The sequence below is a fragment of the Amphiura filiformis genome, chromosome 7, assembly GCF_039555335.1.
Source record: "Amphiura filiformis chromosome 7, Afil_fr2py, whole genome shotgun sequence".
Lineage (NCBI taxonomy): Eukaryota > Metazoa > Echinodermata > Ophiuroidea > Amphilepidida > Amphiuridae > Amphiura > Amphiura filiformis.
In genome coordinates, this window is record NC_092634.1 from 20,104,249 (window position 1) to 20,122,052 (window position 17,804).

Sequence of the window (17,804 nt, forward strand, 5' to 3'; positions counted from 1 at the left end):
TGTATTAAGTATGGCGATTAGCATTTCAGGGACTTTGTGGGGTTCATTTTAAATTTTGGACTTGGGTGGTTTTTGAATCATATACAAAGACAACAATGTTTGAATGAGATTACCACCAGTAAGATAATACAAAATAAAGCACACAGGTATGTATAATGTTGATAAGCATTCTGCCATGTAATATAAACCACACACTTTCCTTTATTAAACCCATTTTTTTTTTTTTTTTCACTCTCCAGCAATGAATGTATTACAAGCGGACTTTTATACATACTGGATTTCAATCAATGTGTTTCAAGACTCAAATCATGGACTTGGTGGTTCTTTCATACATGCTATTTTTCACATGCTCAATAAACACAGTGGATGAATTTGAGTTGTTTTTTCATACATATGACAGGCCTATGAATAGCAACAAATTCCCATGCTTAACTAAATTTGGCCACAGTGTGGACTTGGGTGGGTTTTGTATTCATATATTCAATTGTCATGACTATTGTTGAACTTGAAAGGACACTGCAATGCATGGGTGTACCCAGAAATATGTCACCGAGATAGGGGGGCTTGGAGCATACCCTATGCTGAGTGTTGACATTGAACATGACATTATGAAAGTGCTACCCTTTTCCCATCAAACTGGTCATTCATGTCCTGTCAGTCCTTCTTTAGTTCCTGTGTGCAGTGTGTGGTCAGTCTTATTAAAGTCCAGGTCATCCTTTCATAAGTATTTATCTTTTATTTTCAAACTTGATTTCAAGCTATGCAGCCAATTACTACAACATGAAGAAATTTAATTTTTGATGAGAATTTGATCCAGATTTCATCTGCTGGACTGATTTTGCTTGTAGATTTCGAACAAGAGTTTGTTCCAATTTTGCTTCATAGTTGACATGTCAGCATGAATTGGATTTAAACAGTGGATGCATCATACCCCAGAATGCATTGGATAAATTAATTCTGCTGATTCTCTCATCCCTGGTGTAATTCTGTCGGTCCGACACCTAGGCTATTTCTAGCAGCGGGCCCAAATTCACGGCTCACAGTTTGTTATACACAACAGAAACCGTCTGTGAAGGAGGCTACAAAGCGATGTTGCTCACTCCAGCTTGGAGTGAAATTAAATTCCGGGAAAAACCAACACGGGCCATGGAATTTAATTCTAAGTTTGTCAGTATAAGTTAGCGGTAAATTAAGTTAGTAACTTCCACTCTGCAGCACAGACTTAGAAACTTGTTTGATTCCACTGACTATTTGTGATTGAAATGTACACAACACCACCAATGACAGCAATCATCAACAACAAATCTAATCGAAGACTTGTTTTCACTCGACTGCGAGTCCCATCATCAACCAAGTGATGTGACACCAACCCACTCCACATTTGCATTTGAAAGATCATATAATTATAGAGGAACTTCATATTGCAATGACATCAGCAGGAATGTATTGTAATGTGTTAACAAAGAATCAGTCAAATTCCTGATAAAATATCAAAATGCATCATGGGATAGCAGTAACCAGCTCCAAAATGATGCCACATAGTCACAGATAGATACCTTTAATTGGTTTGTTTCAAGATGACATTTTCCCACAACTTATCTCTCCATGTATTCCGCTAATAAAATTGACATAACAAAATGATTTGACTTTTCATTGCATTCCTTGTGATTGAACTTGACTGAATGTGGGCCAGACTCCTGAGGTTCCGCTAAATTAGGTTAAACATAATCTTATAAATGTTGCTACTGAAACACATTGAAACACATTACCAAATAAAACTTAGTGGAATGTGGTACATAGCCTGGCAGATCTATTTGTCAAAATCAAGTAATGTGCATCTAGGAACATTGATGTTCTGAGAAGATTCCGATTTAAAAGTAGTAACTTGGATGGTGGGATTGAAAAAGAAGCCAACAAGGCCTGTGGATTAGGTTTCAGCAGTGGCTGCGCACATCAGGACTGGTTTGAGGGCTTTGGTGCCTGGTCTTCCTAACAATTCATGAAAAATAAACTTCTGTTTGGGCATATTTCAGGTACTTGGGCCAGGCCCCTAACCAGGATTTATTTTGGTGGCTGATTTTGAAAAGTGGACTAGGTGGATTTGACCGTCCAAATTTGGACCTTAAGTCCGATGTATACTCCACTTCGCGAGAAGCTGTGATGAAAAAAATAATTTGCAGCTTCGCGCGAAGGCATTCATGTATACTTCATCAAAATATCGCCGAGTATCGCGAAGAATTGTTGCCAGCTCTGTGCTTTCATATAGAAACTTCGCTGGCCTACCCCCAAAAGTTGAACAAATCCAACTCTCCTGAAGCGTTTAAGAAACCTGCTCATGAAGGAAATTCCTTCGCAGAAGTCGTAAAATTTCAGCTCAAATTACTTCGCGGCCTGAAGTGGAGTATACATCAGACTTTAGGCATAAAAAAAAAAATTCGCTCCCTATGCTCGCAAATGGGACTTTTTGGGTCAAAAAATTGGATAGAAGTTCAAATAGAATTCTCAAGGTAAAAATAAAAATTCATCAATTATACTTTTATAGGTTGTGGTAAATAAGACAATTTAAAATTAACTGGATTAATGGTTGTTCAAAATTAAGAAGCAGTTTGCAGGACCTGAAATTTATGTAAATTTGTCATGGAGCACTGTGGTGTAGGCCTATGTGGCACAAACCTCATGTTGGTGGGAAATCAGTTTAATATCGAAACCACCATACAGTCTTAGAATCATGTAATGCAATGGGCTATTCTAGTTGAAATCCACACACCCCCTATGGAAGACATGACCTTAATCTCCCACACAGGAGGTATTAACTTCAAATGGAGTCACACATTTAGTTAACTCCATTTGAAAGTTACACTCCCTGTGTGAGAGGTTAAGGTCATATCTTCCAAAGAGGGTGTATGAATTTTAACTCTAATAACCCATTTTGGGCAACTCCATTTGAAATTCACACTCCCTGTGTGGGAGATTAAGGTCATGACTTTCATAGGGGGTGTATGAATTTCAACTGGAATAACCCATTTTGGAGCAGTCGACACTAAACACTAGGGACTAGGGACCACAATAGCCTCATCCCAATGGCATAGTTCATTAACCTCAATTAAACACTCGTAGTGCAAAATTTGACCTCAAGTTGGAGAGTATGGGTTTTTGTACTCAAAATTTTAAAGGTCATTCAATGAATGTGCAAATGTATTGGGGTTAAAGAACTGAGCCCCGATAGATACGCATGTTGTGGATCCTAGTGAAATGGGCAGCTCCATTTGTATGAATTTCAACTGGAACAGCCCAATTACAAGTAACTATTGGTATAAATGGGCAGTTCTCATAATTACAGATGCAAGGTTCGGTATTGTGTTCTCTGATGCAAGCAGCGTTTGTTTGTCAGGTGCTCACGTCTTCATGTAGTGAGGTCTTGGGTGGTAAATAATGATATAATATGATTCCCAGTTTTGGTTTTGTCTTCTTGCAATGCAGTCGTAATTGTTATTGACATAAATTGTCATTTTTAAATCACTTTCAGCCGATCCTCTCATGCCACGCAGCTTGCGTACATGAAAAGAATACCTTTGCAAGAAATTGTGTAAATATCCTCTGTTACCATGGTAACAATGTGGTAAACATTGCATGATGTCATTAAATGACAAACTGGTAAAACATAGGATTGTGTAATTTGGTCATTTTAATGGAGAAATTGGAATTGACATAAATTTATCATTGCTTTGTCCAGCTGGTACTTACGGTCATAAGTATGTGAGCTCCTGCAGATATATGTAGCTATTGATGGGAAAAAGTCATGAACTCTTCTCATTTTGAGTATCCTTTCTTAAAGGCTTGATTAGGCCTATATTTTGTGGACTGCAACCCATATCCACAAATTTAACTCATCCCAGTGACCTCACCTTCTCAAAAGAAAAAGGCAAAAACCAAAGCATCGGCTGGATGAAAGGCTACATTTTGAGATATAAGTTGAGGGATGGGGCAGGGGGCACTCAACTTTCATTTTTGCCAAGGTTTATGATCATGTCAAATTGTGAAATTAGGGGGTTGAGATAGGAGGGACCAGTGGCTTAACCCATGGACCCTTGATTGATCTATAATTATCCAGATGGGTGCAGGGGGGAACTTGACCCCTCTGCCAGGACACTTCAGCCATGCACATGTTGCTTCCTTCTTCCATCCCCACCCCCACCCCACCCTAAAAAGTGATGACTATGGCAAACGTTGATGTCCCGATTTCACCCTGAACAAGTTGTTTCCATCTTGCTAGTTTAGTTATGCCGCTGGGAGGGAATGGGAGACCAGATGAGAGTTGCACACAATTTTGTATTTTTTCCAGAATTTCATTTTCTGGACTGAGATCTGCTTGAGACACTAAAACAGGTGTAGCACTTAAAATCATATAATCCTCATCTGTTTTAAATTCATCTTTTGTCTTTCTTATGACTTAAAGTTCATCATCATTGTTGACTTGTAATTTCCTTTTTATTTGTTTACCTTTTTGTTCGTTTATCTTTTTCATGACTGTGACCGAGATCTGCTTGCACACAGGACAGGTTCTGGCTTGCAAAGTGTAACACTTTTATGATTTAAAAATCATAAGCTATTTTACATATCCTCCTTTGTTTAAATCCATCTTTTGTCTTTTTTATGACTTAAAGTATCATCATTATTGACTAGCAATTTCCTTTTTGTTTGTTTACCGGTTTGTTAGTTTACCTTTTATTTTAGTCTCATGACTGACTGAGATCTGCTTAGATACCACAACAGGTTCAGGCTTGCAAAGAGGAACACTTAAAATCCACTTAAAAGAGCTTATCCCCTTTTACATAATAACACTTAAAAGAGTTTAAATCCCCTTACATAAATCATCTTTTGTCTTTTTTATGAGTTAAACTTCATCATCATTGTTGACATGTAATTTCCTTTTGTTTGTTTACTTGTTTGTTTATCTTTTTCATGACTGTGCCTGAGATACCTGTACACCACAACAGGTTCAAGCTTGCAAAGATGAGCTTATCCCCTTTACATAAATCATCTTCTGTCTTTTTTACGACTTAAACTTCATCATCATTGTTGATGTTTAATTTCCTTTTGTTTGTTTACTTGTTTGTTTATCTTTTTCATGACTGTGCCTGAGATACCTGTACACCACAACAGGTTCAAGCTTGCAAAGATGAGCTTATCCCCTTTACATAAATCATCTTCTGTCTTTTTTACGACTTAAACTTCATCATCATTGTTGATGTTTAATTTCCTTTTGTTTGTTTACTTGTTTGTTTATCTTTTTCATGACTGTGCCTGAGATACCTGTACACCACAACAGGTTCAAGCTTGCAAAGTGTAAGACCCCGGTCACACGTGCATGTTTTTACCAAGTAAAGATGGTCGGACCATGGTACGGGTAGTGTGTGACCGCACGGAACCATGGTCAGACTATAGTCAGACCATCTTTCCCCAACTATGCTAATTAGCATAGTTAGTGCCCAAGTTACTATGGTCGGACCATAGTTAGTACAAAAAAACACCTGTGTGACCGCAATGCGTCATCCGATCATGCATTTTAGCAATACTTTTGAATGGCAGTGTAATTAGCATACATTTTTGTATGACTGTGAGTAATCATTATCCAACTACAGTACACTGCAGTGTGACCGTACATTGTTTAGTTAACTATAGTTGGACCATGGTAAATAAAACGATGGTCGGATGACGCAATTATGTACGTGTGACCGGGGTCTAACACTTAAGAGCTTATCCCCTTTTACATAATCATCTTTTGTCTTTTTTATGACTTAAAGTTCATCATCGTTGTAATTTCCTTTTATTTGTTTATCCATTTGTTAGTTTGCCTTTTATTGTTGCTACTACCACTGTGGGTTTCCATTCACTTGATATTGACTTTTCCCAGGAGAATCTTATCTTCCGACTTCCTAACAAATAGTGCCTTATGAAGTAATAATGAGTTAATGTTTATGATGCATCTTTATCTGATTATTTTGTATGCTCAACACACATAAACTTGAGCTATGTGTGCTTATGACCAACCCATTACCAAATGATTAGGCTCTATTTGCAATTTGCACCCGACTTTGACTTTCCCCATTGGGGAGCTCATCACTATCAGGATTTTAGGTGTTTTTTGATGTTGACTTTCAGTTTTATTGTATTTGTTAGTTTGTTTTATCATTTAGTTTGTTTTTTCTTTAATTTTATCAAACTTCCTTGAGCTGATTAGCCTGTGTTTACTCTCCATATACCTGCGATATTGATTTTTCCCATGCAGAAAATCAGCACTATCATGATTTCACCTTGCTTTATGAATGTGTTTAGGCCTAATTCTCGTATATACATGTACACTTTATATACCTATGATATTGACTTTATTCCATGGGAAATGCAGCACTATCATATTACTTTTATGTGTTTGTAGTATTGGCTTTCAGTGTAATTTTGTTTGCTATTTTAGTCACCGCCAAACAAAGTAGATTTGACAAAAATAACTACAACTTACGGCAAAAAGTAGGGGTACACCCTGTTAGTCCGAAACACCGTCAGTCCGAACCATGGTCAGTCTGAACCACTGTCAGTTCGAATTTATAGGACTGACTTAAAATTTTAGGACTATAAACCGTAAACCTAACCCTGAACCTAGCCCTAACCCTAAAAATTCGGACTGTCGGGGAGACCACAAAAGTAGGACCTTATGGGTAACTAAAACTTGATATAAATTACAAAATATGTCTAGCATCCCCTACAATACAGAGCTGGATTTTTTTTTGGGGGGGCAAGAGTGTACCGTAAGCTGGTGCCATACTACATATACTGAAATCAGGAAGTCCTGAAAATAAAATGCAGCATCGATTTATTATACCAAGATATGTTTAACATGGTTCTGCTTAAACACTTATGAATTAGCAGCACATGTCTAACTGACTAAGCATCTTTTGTCGGCACAGGATATCGGGCGTAAATCTCATGGAGTATTGCCTCTTATGTACAGATTCATTATAGTTGTATGTGTATTAGGTAAGGTTTAACCAAATATGTAGAAAAAGGAATCATGAGAGTCATCGATTCATATGTTGGGGTTGTGAGAAAGTAAACTCAAGTCCAAACCCAGATTGTTGTTACTGAGGATACAGCTTCCCTTGTTAAAACAGTAGTGTTTAATATGCAAATCATGTGGTATTAAGGTGGTTGGAAAATAAAATGTAGAAATCTTTTTTTCAAAACTTACTTTATGGAGCAAAGGTTCTGATCATCATTCTCATATTTGGGCTTATCAGATGTATGGTTTTAAACAAACCAGCATATCAAAGTTACTTAACTTTCATATTGCCAGCTCTATTTTTAATTAGACGACTTAGATATGCATATTAATCCTAATTATGTATGATCAAAGATACTCATTGAGTATCTTTGGTATGATATATGAAAGCAAAGTCGTCGTAAGGAAATATGAATCTTCTCTGGTAATGTTATTCCAACGTTTTAGGCCATAAGACTAATTTTCAGATCAAAATTCTGTATGGATAAAAAAAAAATACAATGAATATTGGTAACATTTTCAGGAAAATGAATCTGGGAATTAGTCATCCCTTTTGCATGTTTCGGGCCATTTCCTCATTAATTAAATTATTGATTGGTATTAAGACAATGAATTGCAAAGCATCTTTCTTTAAAAGGTGGTTTCTTGAAAACCGTTTATCCAATTTGGCTCAAATTTGAAAATGATGATCAGACAAATTATAGCAAAAATAACTTGATTTTTTTTCATCGTACAATCACTACCTTAAGCCTTGATTGTGTTGTAATATTTTTATGTGTTGACTAATCTATTTCCTGGTTTGCTCTGGTAATTGGATATTTAACAACAGATTTTATTGGTAAACTTTGTACAGCTTTTGATGTGTACGCAACGACAATTAGAATTTGGTTGTTAGGATTAGTAAAATCTACACCAAGACAAAAGGTGTGCGAAGAAATGGGCTTGTAATGGGGTGAGAAACAGAAGTTCAAAAATTGCACACACATAAAACAGAAGCTTTGTACAGATTGTAGACTACTGAATTGGTAGCTAGGTTAACAACATCCCGATGTTGGATTATGCTTTGTTCATATTTAACAAATTAAATTCCATTTTACTAAGTGTAAGGTTAAGATGTAAAAAATTTGAGCGTAACTTTCACTTTCCAAATTGGAACTTAACTCTCTTTTTGCTTGTCATCATTTTCGTGGGATCATGGTGTACTGTCTAGGCCTACATTTCAGCCAGACCCTAGAAAAGGGGTCTTTGATTTCTAGAAATTCATTAGGCCGAGTAAAAAAAAAATACATGTCCGCGCCCTCCTCCTTTTTTGAAGATTTTTCAAATTTCTTTTTATTTTGTAAACTTTCAGTTATAACTTGTTGAAAAAGATGTTTCAGAAGTTGAAACTTATTTTACGGCTTTATAATTGCACAATACATCATTTAAGAAGAGTTTTGTGATCACCAGAGGGGCCTACCTCTCAAAACAATAAAATAAAAAGGGCCTCCTCCTTTTCTCAGATATCAATCTGTATGTCGAATACCCAAAATATGGTGCCAAATACAGGTATTTAAAGCGTCATTTTCAAATAAAAATAAAAAAATAAAAGCCCCTCATCCTCCTAATTTTTAAAAACCCGGACGAGAAACATATTTTTATTTTTACTTGGCTTAATGGAATCTACTCCCTATTCCAGAAAAATACAGCACTAAAATGTTGAAATTAAAAAAATATTATCTTGTAGCTAAATCCTAATCCTTTTTTAATCAAATTTTAATTTTTGGACAATTTGATGGAAAATGGACCAAATATACAATTTTGTGTGTTTTCTTACAATTGTAGTCTGCTTGACACAAGTCTAAGCATTCAAAATCTTGATGTTAGGCTAAAAGTGAGCTGAACATTTTAATTTTATGTTATTTTTGATAATTGGTTATGGAAAATATTTGAAAATGTGTTTTCCAAAAGTTAAAATGCATAAAAGCAACAAAAAAAAAAAGAAAAAAACATATTTGGCTAATCAAAATGAATAATGTGCTTTAATATGGATAGATGCTGCATTGTCAACCAACCGAAAACAAAAACTCTTTTGTACTATTTTTATTGCCTCCTACTCATATATTTTAATCTTTTTCGTCATATATTTAAGTTAGATAGGTACATTGTAAGTTATTCAATTAATGACCATTAAGTTAGATAAATATTTTTATTTTTGTAGTTTTTGCCATTAAAATATTATCACTTTTCCAGTTATGGAATCAAAACTTTTATTGTCAAGATTTGTTTTAATCTTCCTAAAAGTACTCCAGACCCTTTCAAGAGTCAGAAAATCTTTGCATTTTCTGTTATAATATTAAAGCATTCAAAAGGATTGCAATCATTGCAATTTACAATCAATTCAAATATCCCTATGTTAATATACCATGAAATCTCTGTTGAAGGAATTGTAAGCCATGCGATTACAGAATTTTACTTCATCTTTTTATTGCTTTTCACAACTTTCGGAATGATTGATATATTCTGCTAAATGTTTAATCTCTTTGTAAATGCTTCTCTTTTAAAGGTACTCAAAATTCATGATATTAGGCAGAATAGTATATTAAACACGGGTTTCTGTTAAAGAAAATTGTAAAAATATTCAATTTGATTGTATAGTTATGTAAATATGCTGAATTTATATATTTGTGTTACATCATGTAAGCCTGGCTTTATTTTTGTTGTATTTTTTTTTATAACTCCTACTTATTTTGATTATAGTTGAAGTATATACAAATTGGAATCAGAATCTTTTCACCAAATCAGAATATTTTAAGCATGCTAGTCTGTAATGACAGTCCCACTGATTGGCTGCTCACCATAATTTACCATTCATCATGTTCATTGGCAACAGTATTAAACAGAATGGTGTTGTAAACGGAATGATGATTCTAATTTTAGTGAGTTCTCATCAAAAAAGTCTCTTTTCAAAATTGATATTGACTATAGCATGTAAAAGGAAAACAACAACAGCAACATCAGATGTAGGGTATATAACACATACACAATATTTCCCAGCGCCTTTGAAGACTTTTGTGTGTGAACTTGTAGTCCAATGTTTCATCTGTTTATTTGTTTGTCTGTTGTTTGCTTGTTTATTGTATTGTAAACTTGTACGTTTATTATTTAGTAGTAATGTTTAAACAGCAAACTATGATCCAAATCTCTGCATCTCAGTCATCACATAATTGTTTTCATGTCAATTCAAATCAGTTAATGTCCAATTCTAATAAATTTTCCTCTTTTTGTTTCTTTGTTCTTCTTGCAGAACGGGTGCGACAGATTCAAGAGAAACTAGAAGCATTTATCGAAGCACTACAGAAGGAGAAAGTATGATGACATGTTTCCATGGTTACCAAGAATATGGGGATGAAGACGGGCCAACAACTTTTGTTTTTCCGTTCTACTTATATATAGTTCTGGCTGGATACAGACAATGAAAAGTGTTCACCATCTACTACCACTCACATGTTAATATGGATGCTGCCATGAAGAGAGAGCCCAAGTCTGGAACTTGGTGAATCATGCAATTGTCTGGTGATAATTATAATTTCATTGGCGAGCATCACATGTTGGGCTATTCCAGTTGAAATCCATACACCCCTTAAATTTGATTCAGACTCCACATCGCAGCATGATTGGGATACTTTTAAAACATTGTAGCTTCTCGTAATAAAATTGTGCGATGTTTTAAAGCATGTGGGTTCTGCATCTCCTTTTGTAGTCATTCTTCCGACCTTGATTTTCCAGCAGCCAATCACAAGCGTGCACTTCGATGATAATTTTCACCGCCGAGCTCATAAAAACCTGGCTCAGAATTCAGTTTTAATGGCATCACATCGCGCTGTGATGTAGAGTCTGAATCGGACTTTATGCATGTTAGAAAAGACATGAACTTAATCTTCTATACAGAGAGTGTGAATTTCATCTATATGAAATCTACACCCCTTGTGTGGGATTAACCCTAATACCTCAGGCCTATTTTTGTGAGACGTAAGGAAAGGAGGAAGGAAGAAATAAAGAAGAAGATGAGAAAACTTCTTTTCTCTGGTGTGGTTTTGAAGCAGGGACCCTTCGGGTGCCAGACACGTACACAGTCATACCGTGCCACAGGGATCTTAACCTTGGCCGGCAAAGTTTTTGGTGCCCATGACTGTTCGCATGATGATGGAATCGTATCACATGGGATACCCATGCTTGCAGATGCTTTGTGAATTGTATGTTTATATGTTTGGTACAATTAGGGTTCAGAATCGTCAGAATAAAGAACCTCTTTTGAATTTTTTTTCGGACTAGAGAACCTCTTTTAAATTCGGACTAGCGAATGCTATGAACACATGTTCGGACTAGCGAACCTTCGGACTAAAGAACCTTCGGATTATAGAAGCGTCGGATTATAGAGCAGTCCCCCATAGGGGTGTATGGATTTCAACCGGAATTCAATTTGGATTTGGTAAAGGAAGTGTACCAATTATGATGGCATCAAATGATGTAATTTGGTGATTCTCTTGATGCTAGCAGGGCCAGGGTATCATGAAAAATACAGAGGTTTGCAAATGTATAGAGATCCAGTGCATAGGCCAGCTGCTGGAGTTCTTCGCAACAATTTCTCGGATGAAACATGCAGTAACTAAATATCAGCATTTTCTCAATGAGATGAGCATTTCTGGCCATATATATTGCAGGTGACAGAACTGAATGGTATGGTTTATACATGTGTAACTTGTTTGATTTTTTTGCTTTACTTCATTTTAGTTTTCTTTACAATCAACTTGAGGTAAATAGTTCTTGGTCAAGGTGGACAATTCTGCATAGCACGCTTGTAGCTCTGCGTGTTTATAACGCAGTCCAGAAGATTGTGTGCACACATCTTGTACGCTACATAGATGTAACAGCTTCATTCCTCCATGGCCAAGAACTACTTGAAATACCTATTGCCAGGGGTGGAGGGGGAGAGTCGTCATCTGTGATTTTGAAAAAGATGTAAGGAATTTTGGTCGTATTTGAAAAATAGAAGAAATGCAATTTTTCTGAGTTTCTTTTTTTTTTTTTCATGATGTTAAACATCCTGACCCCACCAGGGTGCTACCCTCTAGACCCCTGTGTTAATTTCACCACTCCAATAATTTACTCTGGTGTTGCCCCTGATCCTAACCATTGGTATCATTGACTAACTTTCCTAATTGAAAAGGAGTGTGATTCCATTATATTCCGTTATAAATATCATCTCATTTCCATGTTTGAACATGGATCAATGGTATGAAGGACCATTTTTGCACCCCCCACTCAAAAGCTATGAGTAAAGCGGAAAAGAAAAAAAAAACTGTTTTACGGCCCGACCAACCCAGATATTTTATTCTGGGAGAATTTTAATGTTTTTTTTAACTTGCTAAATTCAGCAGTTTTTCAGCCAAAATTCAGCTGAATTTTACTAAAGTGTAATGAGGGACCAGCAAGATTATTCACTCTCAAAAGAGTGGAATATCGCCACCACAAAATACAACTTCATTCTTTTCAGCCTGATTGCCACTCAAACATCTTATATCATCCTTTAAGAGAGTGGAACTTTTTCACTCTTTCCCATTTATCCATGGTTACCGTGGTTACAGAAATGAGATATCATGCAAGTTAAAATAAACTTGATAAAAACTTGTTCTTTTTGAAACATTTTGTATTACTTATGAAGGCAGTTTTCATAATGTACATTAGAAATAGCTTCTACAAATCAAGTATCTCCTATTTATATTTTTTATCTTGCCTATGTTGGCAGCTACTAGCTAGAGCTTAAGTTTTTCGGCTTATATAAGGTGGAAATTATTCGGCTTTTGTTACTGTACGTGTCAATAAAGTCCCAACTCATGCTCGCTTAAATTCACATAGCGTGCGCCAGTCACGCATTACACAACACACAGCTAGCGTAAGCATTGTGCCCAACTGTGTACCTGCCATTCTATATCAATACACGGTGTTATGAGTTTTATTTTTTCCGCCTTATATAAGCCAAACAAACTTTACACATGAATTAGACTAGTCCGAGGTGCTCTGACGATAACACTCCGATCGCCATGCAATCTACGTTTAGTAGGCCAGTGGGACAACGGAACCGCTACGTGAACGAGCTAGAATTAGACCTGTTTCTGTAACAGACCATGTACCTATATTTTACATAGGGAGAGAAACTACTGGGTACCACACACTCAAAGAAACTAGAGTGGTCCACTGTTGACGCTTTAATAGCCTACTGCCTTTGGCAGCAATTCGTCCTTACGCCTGCGACACTCTACTGATCTTGTCTATTACAATCAAAAACATTATCTTTAACAAAAACATTTTTATGATGTATGATATTCTATACACTGTAGCAAATAAAAACATGGTCATTGAAACATTTTCTACTTCATCTAAAACAAAACAGAAAAAAGTTGTTAATGCAATGTTCATAATTGCAATGTACAGATGCAATGAAAGATTAATAATACAACATCAATAAACCATTTTCAATTATGGCGGGCACAAAAGGAGAGGGCGTACTTCGATTTGGGAATCTTTTGTCAGCTGAGAAGCATATAAAAGATTACCCAAACTGAAGTACGCCTCTCCTTTTGTGCCTGCCATATTTTTAAAAGGCTAATGTTATTAGTGCTCATCAGAATGATATATTTTTGATTTGTCTGCGTTAGGCTGCAATCACATAGAAGTATACTGTATATACGGTATTCCGTTTACAGTATACTTCTATTTGTGCATAGTGTTGAATACCAGATAAGTGTAAACATAACCTGTGAAGTGGCTTGGCTGATTTGGCCAGCGCAGGTAGGGACAAAGAAATAATACGGCTTTACACTGTTAAAAAATTGATAGCGTCGCCCTGTAGAGTCTCAAAAGGGTGTAGACACAGATGGTTTATACTTGTCAGTTATTCTTCATTATGTGGTATATGCAGGGCTAGAAATAAGTTGGGCTAAATGATAATGAAAATCACCATGGACCTGCTAAAACGCTACTGTTCAGGCCCGGCCGGCTTGCGAAACTTCAGACACTCAAGTCAGTAAGACGTATTATATCATGATATTTCTGTCAATATAGTTATAATTTTAATATCCACTTCAAAATCCCAGAAATATATAAATATATAGACGTGGTTTTTTTTACCTATTAAAAAACTTTTATTAAAAAAAGTTTTATTTGAGGGCCACAAAAGTTTAAGGCCAGAGGCCCAAATTGCTCATGGAAATTTGTGTTTATTTCCAGCATTGGGTTTATGTGATGATTGATATGCCAAGAATATTGTTTTATTATCAAAAGTCCTTCATGGGAAACTGGTGTTCTTTAGGGGGTCAGGTAACAATTTTGTTTTGCCTCTTTTATCTGAAAATATTTTTTCCAAGGGGGCAGGCTGCCCCACTTACAGGATACACCACAGTTTTGCGGACATTACACATCAGGAAAACTGGTATATATCAGAGCAATTGCAATTAATTCAGGGGGCTATGGTCATTTCAGAAAGAACTGTCTTGCCCATGATCCGTCAAACACAAATCTTTATGAGAATATTATTTATATGCAATATCACATCAAATGCCATACTGTATACCTGCCATATCTGTAAATGGCATATATCACAATGATTCACCTGTCAAATTCAGAGATAACTTTGTCACTGATTAATTTGATAACCAGGCAGGTTTGGTTCACCCCAGAAGAACTGCTCTGGTGGGGCTTCCTCTTTAAACTTTGGAGATTAGTGTTTTTAATTAGTCTGCCCTTCATCATGCTTATGTATAATACAATATATACAAGGAAATAACATTGCAGATAATGTGTTTTCATTTGAGAGGCACACACACACACACTTGTGATTCAATCTGCCCCCTGTGAAATGCAGTACATTATTGATTGGCAGATACTGCAGGGAGGGAAGATATTGACTACTCAGTGCCAGAAGTGGGTAAGTGCAGTAGCTGCCATGTGTATCTGCCATATGTAGACGAGTACAATATACTGTGTGTAAATTGCCAAATGTTCACAGGGCAGTTATTGCACTTAAACCACTGAGCAGTCGATATGTGCTAATGGGCTATTCCAGTTGAAATCCATGCACCCCTTGGAAGTGTGAATTTCAAATGGGATACCTGAGTGGTGACTCCATTTGAAATCTACACCCCCTGTGTGGGAGATTAAGGTCATGTCTTCCATAGGGTGTATGGATTTCAACTGGAATAGTGCAATGCTGCACACTGACACTGGTCAGGAGAAATTGTGTGACCATACTTTTAGGCCTGCTGTGTGGACAGCAACTATGGACATGGATTTATTCATTGCATGTACCATTAATATTATAATTATTGTATTGTGTATGTTTTGTCCAAAAGAATATGATGATAATAAATACTATGAACCATTTGCAATAGAAAACATTATTCTGTGTGATTATTATTGCGTAAATTTTACATGTAGTTCAATATTTTTTATACAATAAATTTGATAAAACTGTAAAAAAACAGAATATGAGATTGTATCGATTAATATGAATAAATAGAAAATCTATGGGCATAATAAGATGTTTTGAAAATACAGGGATTCTTAACTGCAAAGTCCCTTTGGCTGTGGCTGTCGCATTATAATCAAAGTTAACATTTCCAAGAATATTTACTTACTTGACCTTGAAAGTAAGAGTACTAAGATTCGTTTTGTGAAAATGCTAATTTGACTGCTGATGATCTTCGAATTGTTACATCAAGTTTCAGGATAAAAATGTGTAAGAAAATATCAGGAAAAATGAAAGCCAACCATCTTACTAATTTGACCTCAGATGACCTATCAAATTATTTGTATACAAATTAAAGGTAATTAAGACTTCAGATTCAGATTATTTTATTTTCAAATAATCTTTCAAAGGTTTTTGCTTACACCAAGTTTCAAGTGTGAGAAAATCCCTGGAAAGGGGAAAATCCAACTAAATCTGAAATGGAACATGTCGGTTCCCTTCCCCACGTAAAAACCCACACACATAGGAGGAATTTTCACAAGCCAATACTCCGTCTAATACTACTAATAATAAAAACCCTTAAGGTTATACACAATTTTGCCATTTTCAGAAGCAAAATGGGATGCACGTAGCCCCCTTTAAACTTATCTATTTCTGGAAATAAATATCGGAGAGAGAAAGCGCAAACTACGTCTAAAAGCTGAAAGTGTAAGGGTCATTATTATGCTTGAATTTTCCACTTGGCTCAAAATGAAATGTACTTTTCAAACATTTCAAATTTTTTTCGATATCCGGAGCATCAAGATTTTTGGGAACACGGCCATAATTTCTCATTGGAAGTGGCGATTTTGTTGGGAACTTCGACGCACATTACAAACAAGTCAATAAAAGAATGTGCATATTCATTCTTGATATTGGTTGTCTCGATTTTTATGTAAGCTTAAAATGTTGGCCGAATTTGAAGTAAAATGGCCTCCACTTGTATGTCGTTTTGTAACCAGTAATAATAATTCCGTGCAAGATTTCATAGACAAAATTCTGACCTACATTATTTCTATAAACCCTCTTCTGCATGCAGGTGCTATTTAAATTTTCATTTCGATAGCAGAAAATTGAGATATTTGCTATTTTTCCGACTCGCTGCTGCCAAATTGTCTAGTTTCGCGATAAAAAGATACAGCGAAATCAATTTTTTTTCGAACCATTTCACCTCGTTTCGGCTTGTGCTTTGAAGTACAAACTTCAAAATTGATATAGTGATTCTATATTTCAAGCTGCGTCATACTGTGTTTTTCTTACCTCTGATTGTCGCTGCTCAAGGCCAAAATTCGAAATTTTTTGGACAGAAGTGACACTCTCATTTCTTTTTAAAACACATGTTTACGTACGACATTGTTACGACGGGCTGTATTTGCCAAGTGGTGTTGCCGAGGGCAAGTGGTGTTGCCGAGTTTGGATTTTAAAATATTTAGGTATTTTCTAGCTTAAAATCCAGCGCCAATGCTGCGCTTGCAACAGGTAGATATTTAGAAATCCATTTAAGGTATGGGTATGGGTATGGAAATTGGGGATCCCAAAAATTGGCATATGCCTATATATAGGCTATATGCAAAGGGATGGGGCATTTTGGCAGGCCAAGGGGAGGGGGCCACAAAATTTGGCAGTCCAGGGGGTGCGGACAAGCGATTTTCGGCTGGCCGAGACGGGAGGCAAGCGATTTTTAGCGAGTCGCTTGGAAATTTTGGCTTATAATTAGTAGGCTAATACCGGTACTGCGTGCACAGCCTTTCGAGAAAGCAATTTTTGGCAAGCCGGGGCCGGGGAGGGAATAAAATTAAATTTTGGCAGGTCGAAAGGAAGAATGACTTTACCTAGCACACATTAAAGGGGCATTTCGTGATCCACAGCCTCATACAACCCCATAGGCCTACGTCCTTTCTCATAAGTTAAGATTTTTATACCAGTCATCCCGCTCTGGCCACATGTTTAGGCATTTTCACGCAGATCAATTCATTAAGCAATGGAAAATATTGCCAAATTTGAATTTCGTTTTAAAAGCCTACTCTCCATTAAAAAAAACCACTAATTTTGGGGGATTAAAAAAGTTCTGTAAAATGAAACAAAAGGCTGCCTCAATCCTAATTATTCATTTAATAGGCCAGGCCTTCATTTCTGAAAATATCGGGAGCTCAGTTAGTCACTCTCCTATGTGTAGGCCTACTGAGGAGCTTGACAAGGAGCTCA

At 36.3% G+C, this 17,804-nt stretch overlaps 1 protein-coding gene across 2 annotated transcripts in view; it reads left to right on the forward strand.

The window, feature by feature from the left end:
• LOC140156860 (dynamin-like GTPase OPA1, mitochondrial) overlaps positions 1 to 15,481 on the forward strand; it is a 140,635-nt gene extending 125,154 nt beyond the window's left edge. For both annotated transcript variants that reach the window (XM_072179856.1, XM_072179857.1), the window contains one exon: positions 10,341 to 15,481. In XM_072179856.1, the coding sequence (XP_072035957.1) occupies positions 10,341 to 10,408 (68 nt within the window). In that variant the 3' untranslated portion in view covers positions 10,409 to 15,481. The remainder of the gene's footprint in view (positions 1 to 10,340) is intronic.
• Positions 15,482 to 17,804: the final 2,323 nt, after the last annotated feature.